The 12,018-nt window shown below is 37.5% G+C and overlaps 1 protein-coding gene across 1 annotated transcript in view; it reads right to left on the bottom strand.

Annotated features, from left to right (window-relative positions):
* Positions 1–1,647: 1,647 nt before the first annotated feature.
* The window catches only part of ephb1 (EPH receptor B1), a 174,925-nt gene continuing 164,554 nt past the window's right edge, over positions 1,648–12,018 (bottom strand). The window contains exons 14-16 of the mRNA XM_088014682.1: positions 10,882–11,075; positions 8,401–8,556; positions 1,648–6,573 (exon numbers count right to left, since the gene is read on the bottom strand). Coding sequence (XP_087870808.1) covers positions 6,465–6,573; positions 8,401–8,556; positions 10,882–11,075 — 459 coding nt within the window. The 3' untranslated portion in view covers positions 1,648–6,464. The remainder of the gene's footprint in view (positions 6,574–8,400; positions 8,557–10,881; positions 11,076–12,018) is intronic.

Raw genomic sequence — 12,018 nt, 5'->3', positions numbered from 1 at the left:
TGTCTGTAAGGCAAATGCACACAGTCAGTCCTCACTTCAAATCTAACATAGTGCTCCTGGCCACAAGGACAATATTCTGTATTAAAATACTAGGAGAGGGAGCAGGCTGGTAGAAACACTGCTGTCCAAGGACTCACAGCAGACAGCCATCATGCTTCCTGGGCATCAAGAAATGTCCCTGGTGATGCTCTTCCCCCCCCCAATTCTGCTTAGTTACCTACATCTTAAAACACATTATTCCATCAACATCATCTTAAAGAGCAATTTAGCTTAATAGCAAATTTTATATATATTGAAATAACAAATTACTTATGTAAGAAAAAACCCACTACCATTTCACGTCACATAATACATTGTTACCATCACAAAGTTGAGATTGCTGAAAATTGCCTTTTTTTAGATGTTTTTTCTTCCGACGTGTTTGGCACATTACTCTGTTAACATGAAGGTAGATGTTATCATTCGAATAGTAAATTCTACTTTACCTAACCTACTTTACATTCGAATGTAAAGTAGGTTAGGCTCAAGGGTCAGAAGTGAGCAGAAAATCAGGACCAGCCACTGCTTCAGTTTCTTCCAGTTATATTTTTTATTCAGTCATTTCTCAGACTTCTCCCCCAGCATTCAAAAACTCACTGGTTTTATACACATTTGGCACCACACCTGTGCTTAATTGGACACAGCCACCAAGGAACAGGTCAAACAAACAAATTCTAAACAAAGAAACACCAAAACTACAAATCAATTTACAAACTCCTACCTAATGAAATTATCTGCAAAATAAGTCACATGATCCAAAATAACTCTAAAAGATTATTTTTAAAGAAAAACAAACAAAGCAATACACAAAAGAAAAACCCTCTAATTGGTAGAACCCAATAAGGTAATCAATGACATCATCCAGCCACTCAATCAGGAAGTACTGGGTCGGCCCCTCCCACACTCCTGCAGATCTACAAGGGCAAATGATGGTGAATACAAAGAAAAAATAAATACACCTTGAAACAAATTCAACCCACAATCCAGAAATAATAACCAACCTAAACATAGATAGATCCTGCAACATAATGCTAACACAAACAAACCCGGGATAGTAAGTAAAGCAAAATTGCAATGTTTACATTAATTATTATAACCAACTATAAAATAAGTGAATGATAAAATATAAGGGACAAGTGGTGAACATCAACTGAAATAAACTGAACCACTTTGTCACAAAGCTGTTTTGACAGAATGCTGAGACCTGGACTCATTTCCATATTCTTTAACATACCTAATTAATAACATAATTAGTGAACAACATGGTTTCCTGAAAGCGAGGCCCTTCAAAAGCTGCACGTTTAGGACACAGATGACTATTTAGACGAGTTTGTTTTCTCAAAGACACCATCATTTATCTTGGGGTCCTGGGATGTTGCTTATATTCCAAATGATGGATTGTTTATTAGTCTCTGATGGCTTTTAACATGTGCTGCCACTCAAAACGGCGGTAACTAAAAGCTGTTTATGTCGATAGCTATTATGAAAGTATTTGATGTCAGACTTCAGCACAGTGTTGGCACAAGTGGCACTGGATAATAATCACTCCCGGCTGTTTTGTTGACTTACAGAATTGTTGTCCATTAAATCAGAGGGTGACAAAGTGACTGACTTGTTTTCCAAGGCGTTTATTAAGTGCATTTTAGTACAATTGTTCTCAGAAAGTTACATCTTACAAACTTTTGACACATACTTTTCACAATTTACATGTGGCGCTATACAGAAACGGATGAAAAAAAAAAAGAGGAAAACCATTCACTCATCAATATTGTACCTGTGCACATAACAACATCTGTACACATAACTGTGTTTGATATGCACAAAACACACACCCACTGTCCCTCACACAAATGAACAAATAATGACATGTGCACTCATAATCCCTTCTCTCATTAAATCTGTACCAGAGAGAGAGAGACTTTATTTGGGAAAAGGTCCATTTCATCGTATCTTCCTCCTCCCTGGCTGACCACAGAAACTTTTCTTCTTTTATATTTATTCACAGTGTTTGTGTGCATCTTTATGGATGTAAAGTAATGTGTTTTATGTGTGTGTAAATCTTTTAGAAGCCAGACTGAAACAGAAGGTGGAACAAAACAAAACGAAGCAGTTTAATGAGAATATTCTTTGCTGGGAGTCATGTCAGGGCATTTTCAGGTGAACATAGCAGATCTATAAACGCAAGGCATGATTCCAGTAACTAAACGGGTCGTTGGCCACTCTTCAAACAACTTAACGGCACCATGAAATGCTTAACAAGCTCTCCTCTTGTGTTTTGTATCAGTATGTGATAAATGGCTTCTGTAGAAACCTTCTTTCATAGAGGGACTCCAAGCCATCCCTCTATTCATCACCCTGGAGTGTCACTATAGAGTAAGATATTTCATAAAACAAACAGCGCAAATGAGGCTAAAAGAATTGCACAGTTAGATAATGAATACATTCACCAACTCATTCACAAGCTCACGGGCTGAAAAGCAAACACACATGACTGAGCTGAATAGAAAACTAATACATTCAAATTGATAAGATGGGATTTAGTGAAAGGTATCTAAGCTTGCATTAAGGAACATATTATTATATTTAGTTAGTAAATCAATGACTTAGGGAGTTAAACAAAATGCAATTGATTATGTCCAAAGGGCAAACCAGTTGCTTAATTACAATATTTTCCATTCCCAAACCAAACAAAAGAAATTAGCATTTATATAATGAAAGGGATATTGCAGCATAAACCACACTTCAAGCTAGAGGAGGATGATTCTGACTTTCATCTGTTCATCCTCTTCCCTGCAAACCGTCTTTCCTCCAAACAACCTCTCATCCTCTTTCTACCACCTTTGCACAGACTTTGTCATGTTTTAGCCAAGGAGCATATTTTAGAATCACATTAAAAGGGCTTCCTGTTTCTGTGTGTTTACGGGCATTTAAATGGCCCCATCAGTTTCCCTACCGCCATTGCTGATCATATGCCTGTCAGACAGGGCAGACATGGGTCCTAGCAGGTGTTTGCAACCTCTCTGGACCCACTACAGAAAGGAGCCAACTATTTCTTTGGCCAGCACTGGCCAAGCCCAGCCCAGACAGTGCCCTGGACAGCTTGGTTAAACCAAGGATAAACGAGCTGGAGCCCCGCCAGAAAACTAGAGCCGCCCGGAAGTGAGTGCAGGGCAGAAAGAAGAGAATATTGACTATAATTGTGGAAGGATTGATTGTAGTTAATTTGCTAAATAGAATAAATGGTGTTTTGTTATTACACACCCCAAATAACCCAGGGGCAAGACAAAAGCTGGTAATACTTATTATTACACACAAATTATTGACAACCTCTATTTATTACCATACATATTTGCTGCAAATTACACATTAGTCATTATTAATGCGGGAGTATTATATAGTTCCCAGGCACCTGGGGTCAATTTGTAGAACAATCAAGAAACTATGTGACCTTCAGTTTTTACAAAAATGCTATATATATATATATCAAACATCACTTAATTGACTTCATAATGTGATTCCTTGAAATTGACTTCTGTCTCTTTAAGAAGCTCCTGCTTTCCAACACTCTGCCTTCAGCGCATTACCCTAACAACACTACTCCATTATATCATTTACAAACTTTGTTAGAAGCATTGAACTGAGAGGTCATTTGCATGATAATTTGTTCCAGCAGGTGTTTGCCAATTGCTGCTGCCGCTAGTCTGAAGGAGCTGTGTGAGGAAGTGGCAGTGGAGGGTGTGATTTGAGAGACATAGGCTCAGCTGAGGACTACAGCTGGATAGAGGAGCTTTTCATGGGCTCTTAGGCATTATAAATGGCTGCCAAAGGAGGTTGAAGGATCCTTCAAACAGGCACGAAAGAATCAAAGCAAAACTCTGGGTATTTTTAGATAATAGATATGATATCATATGAAGCTAAAAAATAATTGACTTTACATAATACTCTCCCCCCTTCAAATAATTATTATGTATTTGTAAACGACCAGAGCCATGAAAGAATAAACTGATGACTGAAAATAATCAGTACACAACATAATGTGTACTGTCTGTACACAGTATATTGTGAGCTTAAAATTTAAACTATTAATCTTAACAGGCTCTGTTTAATATATGCCTCAAGACATCATAAAACAAAAATATAGATTTAATTATATTATGAATATTCAGCAAACTATAGGTGTTAATAGTGATCATACTATAACGAGCTCTTCATGAGGCAGAATACGTTCCCATTCTGAAGGCTGTACTTAAAAATAATTCATTAGTAGTTTGATATGAATTGATGAAGATGGCTTACCTATTCACTTTCCTATGCCAATTGAGACACTCTTAAATATTGTTGATTTACAATAAGCAACATTATTTGCTTAACAATGACTAATAGGTAATTATTTTGGCAATAATACGAATGGTAATGGTAGCAAGTTAAGGGGAAATATCTGTCCTGCAATATTAAGGTTAATTAAGTTTTTTTTTTTTTTTTTTTGTTGGGTGCTGCTGCTAGACTAAAAAAAAAGACATTACTGTTTCCCCTAAACTATATTATAGACGAGGAGAAATTTCACAGGCAGTTTTCAGTCCATCCTCAGAGAGTGATGCAGCCAAATCTTTATGATTGTGTGAAACTCTCTTTAACAGCACAGCATTTGCTTTCATCTCTCCTGTCCATATGGTGAACCCCTACAGTGAGGCTGAATAGATAAGCTCAGCAACTTAAATACATCAGCGTGTATGAGGTCATGTTTTATGGCGAGCACCGAGCTCTTGAGGGCTATTTAAGACTGTGTGTTCATTGAAATGGCACCGGGTTCCTGTTGGCAAACCCCAGCCCAGATGTTCATTTTCACTGTGAAAGGAAGAGATGGTGATTTACCCTGATTTCCAATGCCTTGATTAGCTGCTCTCTCATGCATTTCAAATTCATAGAAAGTCTCACCCTGCTAAGATATTTACAGCACATGTTTAGAATTTACCTCAAAATAAAACTATCTGGACAGAATAATTTAAGGCAAATGCATATTTATGCCTTGTTTTCTTAGCAGCTGTTTACCATGAGTTTGGGTCAGCCAAGCCACAACAATTAATTTAGCATTTCATCCTGTTGACCAATCCCAACACAAGCAATATATAAAAAAACGCAAATGGAACATAAAACATATCTGTACATGTAAGTGCTCACCAGCAAGAGACAGCATGTGTACACCCACATTTAACATGATCTCCGGTAAAATATTGTTTTTTTTTTTCCCCCAAATATTGTAACTCCTACAACAATTTTCATACAGCTCTACAATAACAGTTCTTTACCAATAATCAATTTACAAGTTCCTTGGGTAAGATTCAGTCGGAAAAGTCATCAGGGTGCTCCTGAAACATGAAGATGTTGAACCAATAGTCCGTTGTTCAGCTGTGATGAGGAAACCAGGGATTTACAGGAAACTGCACATTGCATGTGTCTATCACAATCTAGTCAACATGTCTTTGCCAAAAATGCAAGCAGAGAGTTCTGTACATACATATTCATACGTAACACCTTCAATATGAAGGTTTATTATGAAAGATATAATCATATTTAGCAAGAGATAAAGATATTTATATTCTCTTGGTGGAGATAGTTAAAAAGTCCTCTAGGCAAGGCCTTCCAACTGGACTTCCACAGGTAGTGTTTAAGTTAAGAGATAAGTGGGCGGCTTCTTGCTATAGTGGCAACACATAAAACAGATGGTAAAAGACAAAAATATAACAAAGCTCTGAATTTGTTCATTTATAATACAGTATTAAATTTTTTTAAACAATAAAAACAAACAAACAAAAACAATGCAAAAGTTGAAATTGGTGCTCCTCTGTACATCCCTGTATACCTCTCCGACTAGTTAGTTCTCCTTTTAGTTGCGTCTTTGTTGTCTGTATCCTGTTTCCCGCCAGGTAAAGCCGCCTTCATCTCGCATACTGACAACGGTATGGGTTAAGATCACAGGTCACAGGTTTCTAAATGTCTCACACTTGTGTCTACATTTTAAACGTGTTTCAGTCCAGATAATATAGAAGCACAATATCAATTGTTTACCACAACGACTGGATTCGTAGGTCGTTCCCTGTGCTGATGTCTGATTGTAGTAGTCATTTTGGTTCACAATGACACCAATATAGTTGGAAACAACAAGATTTTGTCTTTGTCTTCCTTTGTGATAAATGGAGAAAAAAGTGCCAGGTATGGACCGTGAACGCATGTGGTGGATCGCGTGAGATGTGACAACCCTTTCCCATGTGGTTGCGCAAACCCTGGTCTCCTGTTGCCATGGTAGGGGTTTAGATTAGGACGATAGTCTCGACTCTGGCGCGTTCCGATGGATCAGGGGTCATTCGGGGGCTGCTGTTGTTGGACCTCCGAATGCTGCCCGTTCCATGGCACAGCGCCCCCTGTAGTCATGCCATCGTCGTGGGTGACTGGCTCATCTGCACCCTCATAGACTGGACATTACTGAGGATTTTCTTCTGATGGCCTGCCAAGGTCACTCCTATCCTAAGTAAGTCCCTAGAGAGAAACAAGCAAAGAGAGAAAAAAAAAACCCCTGAAATCCAATAGCTTCTTTTAAAGACATATATAAAAGAATTTCAATCACTCTGAACGTAGAACAGATAATTTGAATAAAATGTGATTAAAATGCCTCATGAATGGTTTGATACCTCATGAACGCATTGTCATATTACACCCACATGCCTCAATTCAATTATTCAGATTATTTTTGATAGACAATGTAGTGATAGTAAAGTGGAAGGAAACCTGTATAGTTTTGAAAATATCTTCTTTGTGGCATGTATGTGTATCAGACCCCATTTACTCTGGTACTTATGAATAAAATCCAGTACCACAAGTTGTCTTTCGAAGGTGCAGAATTAATTAACTATTCACTAATTTAATCTCAGTTTAAATACGATTGTTCTTTGAAAAGCTCAGGGGTTTGCTGGTCAGCAGACAACCGTATGAAAATGAATAAATGCTCGAGCGACAAAGCTGTAGAGAAATTTAACACAAGGGTAGGTTACAAAATAATGACTTTATAATAATATAACATTTTAAGTTTTGGATATTTTACAAAGCACTTTCAAACTAAAGTAGCAAAACCGCAAACGTCAACACATGACCTTAACTGTAGGTGCTGAGCAAGGAGCATCTTATTCAGTCAAGGCGAACTTTAACTACAGAGAAGTTGCGGAGATCAACAATTTAGGTGAAAGAATCTGTCACCATTACCAGTAGAAAACATGCAGTCCACAAATCAGCTCCTTATTGTGAAATGGTTAGAAAAAAAAAAAAAACAAAGAAAAAAAAGAACTGGACATCATTGAAGATGCTGGACTGACCGCTGGAAAAAAATGTGTCTGGAATGTGTGAGACAGATTGGAGCTCAGATTGGATCATAACTGAGCTTTAAATCTAGCCTATTGTACATTTAAAGCGGACATCACTCTGGACGCCCCATTTCATTTGTGGTGGCAGCAAATTGCTGTATGGACAGTGAAGCTGAGCAATCTTGAAGGAAAACTGGTGGTAAGTATTTGAAGTTTCTTGCAGCTCAACTACCACAAGCCAGAGCTACAATGAAGCATATTCATGAATGGCCCTAAGCCATGACTGAAATCCAACTGGAAAACTGTAGAAATGTGAAAACGTTGTAGTTCAGAGATGTTCTTCAACCAATCTGGTAGAGACTCAGCTACTTTGAACAGGAATACCCCATTTCAGATTTTTATTTGCAAAAACATGTCATCATTTTTCTTGCATGCCACACTTGTGTCTTACTATGTATTAATTTATAGAATTTTATGTCCGTCACATATAATCCTAACAAAATACATTAGAGTTTCTGGCTGTACGATGACAGACTGGAGAAAGGGCTAAGTCAGGGACCTCAAATCCAGCCCCCAGGGGCTGATGTCCTGCAGGCTTTAGATGTGACTCTTCTTCACCACACCTGAGTTAAATAATCAGGTCATCAGCAGCAAAAAAAAACATTTATCATCATTCACCATATGTGGAAGTATACTTTGAAAATAGGGAACAAGTGGTTATTAACAGAAAACAAATTTACAAAATTAATTCAAATTGGGAGAAGAGTCTGTTAACCATGTTGCTTGGAATTGCAAAGAGGCTTCATAAATACCATCAAGGCCTTGAGCATCAATTTTTAATAAATATGCAGGCATAATTTTACTTCATGACAACACTGATAATTATGAAGTGCAATGATGGTATCTGAGTAACCACACCGACGAACAACCCAAGAGGTAGTAAGCACATTTTCTGTCGACAGTCATACGGTTTTTAAATACTTAATTTTACACAAGCCAGTGAACTCACTCTGAGGTCATCTGAGCCACAAGCTGCAGGGAGGTAAAGCCTGAGTTGAGGAAGTTGTCTCTGTACTGGTTCATCTTGATGGCAGCAAGCCAGTCCTCTACCGAGCTGAAGGTGTTGAAGTCGGGTATGGATCTGTCCAACAATGGCTGAGAAGGCCTGGAGGAGACGAGAAGGAGCAGGTGAGATGAGAGGGAGAAATGGACTTTGATGCAATATTAAGTGAGCAGTGTTTTAAGAAAACAAGAGTAACTGAGGGGTTCTTATTTGTGTAGGTGTATATGAAAAGACACAAGCAAAAAACAGCCAGTAGCGTGTTTCCAGTGGATCTATCTACCTGAAAATATTTGAAAGAGAACAAAAATGAAAAACTAAAAATGTTAGGTAACATGCCACCCATCATCTGGCCAGTGCTATTTATACGAAAAGGCTCATTATGGCTGTGGGAAGTTGTCCCAAAACCTTAAAGACCTAAGAGTAAGAGCATGCCCTAATGCAAAACCTCAGTCTGACACATAGCTGGGAGTTCACCTAGGCAACATGGCAGCCAGCCAAATCACAATGCCAAAACAAATAGCTTTAAGTTTCTCGCTGACCCTCAGTAGCTCAGTCAAACCAGAGATTCACAGAATCTGTGTAGAAGGTGAAGGGAAGGAAAAAACTATATCCAGTCACTGTTGTACAGGGATCAAACAACCTGATATAATCTGATCAATTAAATACTTATGAAAACGTAAGTCAAAGTTTTCAACAAAGAATCTTACAGAATTTCTAGCAACTTTAAAAAAAACTACATACTCAGAAAAATTATCTAAAGAAAGATCATTTTTGGACAAAAAAATGAAAGTAATTCAAATCCTATTTTTTTCCAGTCTTTTTCCTCATCTGGTCTATCCCCATACAGAAAATGAAAAATAAGAATAAATTCATGATTAAAGCATGTAATCTTAATGAAATAGTAGAAACACTTTTAAATTTATCCCAGCAAAGTGGTTGACTAATTGCCAATTAGTCAAGACTTTTATTTTTGCGGGCCCACTTCCTGTTTCGCCCAAAACTCTGCAACTTATTTAAAGCCCCGCCTCCAGCGCACAGTTTGAACTACATCACCTGTTCCATTGTGATTGTGGCTGGCTGTTTGGCGTCTTCCTAACAATTCATCAAAATCTTTGCATCTACTGATTTGATCCTTTGGTGAGTTTGTTTGTATGATAGCAGTACTGCTTTAGCATGAAATTTCTGCTTGATTGCTCATTGGAGGTTGTTTTATTAGAACTGTTGGCGTTGTTACCTGGGCCGTCACCAAGATTGTCACGGCTGATCGCAGTCTAGTGCGCCCCACTCTCTGCCCAAAGGTAACATGATTGTTGGTTTTGTGCAAGCTCTGGCACTTTTGCAATGGAATTTATTGAAATGGGATGTAGCTACATTTAAGTTGATATTGCGCAGTATACTTATTTCATTTACTTATTTTTTTTCTTTTCCCCACTTTGCTTGAGTATTTGAGTTAATTTATTTTCTTTTTCTTGATTTATATTTTGGAAGTGAACTTTGATTTCAACTTTACATTGATTAGTTTGAAATATGATTGATATTCTTTTTGTTTATTTAAATTATGGTTAATTTAACCTGATTGAAATGTTTAAGAATTTAATATTTGCATTTAATATTTATTGCATTTGTATGTTTGTACATTGTATCCTAAGAAACTATCCTAAGCCTGAAGTCTTAGGACAGTTTTTAACTTGTCCATAGCTTTCACTGAGTTGATACAATAAATCACAGTACACCCATTTATAAAATAAATATCCACCCTTCCATTCTCTGCTGCATCAATGCACATGATGGCATGATTGAGAATAAAATTTATTTTCCTCTGCAGTCAAAGTCTTATCCAAATGATGATGAGGTCGAGACTTTTTTACCAAGATATTGTAGCCAATTAGAAATTTAATCCATTTATTAAATATCATATTTTCAAACTAATAAGCAGTACTAAAATAATTTTACAAATATCTGATATTTAGTGCCCTATAAAATTTATTTTTATAGTGCATATATTGTACCAAATGTGAAATACTAAAATCGGGGAAAAAGTCTATTCTTTTAATAATAAACTAATACAACCTTTTTTCTGAAAGCAAAATGTATTCCAAATGTCTCCGTTTTGTTTATAAATTGTTTCTACACACTTTCATAATGTGTTTGCCTTATTATTGAATGGCTATGACTCGAGTGAAACTCCCTGAAAGTATCAGGATTCAACGGGCGGAAAGAAAAGCAGCAAGGGAAAAGTTCAAGTTTGATGCAATCAACAGTAATAAGACCATTACTATTTTATGAGGTGATAAAAATAAACACAAGTAGTAAGCTAGCTTGTGCAGATTGTGTGTGGGAACTTGGTGCACATAAACAGATGAAAAGCATTTTTAATATCAAGGGTGTATTTGTGTGCGTGTGTGTGCAGTGAATTGCTTTACTCACACAGCAGGGATGTTGGCTACAGATTTTAGGCTGGTGGGGTTGCGGATCATTTTGTCGAGGGTGCTGACAATATCTGCAAAGCGAGGTCGCACGTTGCGATCTTTCTGCCAGCAGTCCAGCATCAGTTGGTGCAAGGCGCTGGGGCAGTCCATGGGTGGTGGCAAACGATAATCCTGCTCAATAGCATTGATTACCTAAGAGATAATTAGAACATTTTGAGTAATTTGACATTTTCAGTTGGAGCTGCAAACCTACTATTAACAATTGGATAATTCTGACATTTTTGAAACAAAGGTCTGGGGAGCTATTAGTAGTCGGTGTCTTATTTAGTCTCTCTTGTGGGGAATTCTGGCTTTATTGTTTTAAACTAAGAAAGCAGTCTAATACAGATTAAAACCTTTAAAGCCACACATCTGAATACTTGGATTACATGGAACTGTCTTCTGATAACTTGCATGTCTTGTCTGCATAGATGATGATTTTTTTTTACCATCTGTCAGGTGAAAAATAACACAAACTTAAATAAAAACAACAACAAAAAAACATTTTTTTTTCTGCAAATGTATCTGTTGAGTAATTACAGCACTCTCTTCTATGCCTCAAATTGGCCCTGCCAGCACCCCTCTGCTGCTATAATATAGGCCAACTGCTGTTCGTCGCTCAAGTGACAGTTTGCATTCAGGCTAATGTGCCCTTCCTCCTGACACTAGCCAATCATGCCAGCCCTGGAGGACAAAGTGGGGAAGCAGAGTGGAAGTAAAACACTAGCTGTGTCACTGGAGGAGCCAGTGAGGGGATGGAAGATTTGAAATCATTAACACTTTAGAAAACAGACACTTGACACATCCCTCTTAAAGACTTCACAGATATGATGGCCTTTTACTTGTAAGAGACGTGGACAAGTCAAAGTTAGCCAAGTGTTTAGGTGAACTAAATTACTGCATGTACATACAACTAAAGTGTAGTAAATACAGTATACAATGCAGGTTTAATATAGATACCACTCATAAGCTACTTTACTGTTCCATTACTTGTTTACACAAAGAGTCTGACAATCACAGGGAAGCCATTCGGGGCATTTGGTGAAAACAGCTTACTGAAGTTCAAATTCAGCATCGGGATGGTAAAGAAAATTGA

This window comes from Poecilia mexicana, unplaced genomic scaffold (genome assembly GCF_051168715.1).
Source record: "Poecilia mexicana isolate PSO_F unplaced genomic scaffold, ASM5116871v1 scaffold_17, whole genome shotgun sequence".
Classification (NCBI taxonomy): domain Eukaryota; kingdom Metazoa; phylum Chordata; class Actinopteri; order Cyprinodontiformes; family Poeciliidae; genus Poecilia; species Poecilia mexicana.
Note: the sequence above shows the minus strand (reverse complement) of the source record. Positions and strands in the feature narration are given on the sequence as shown.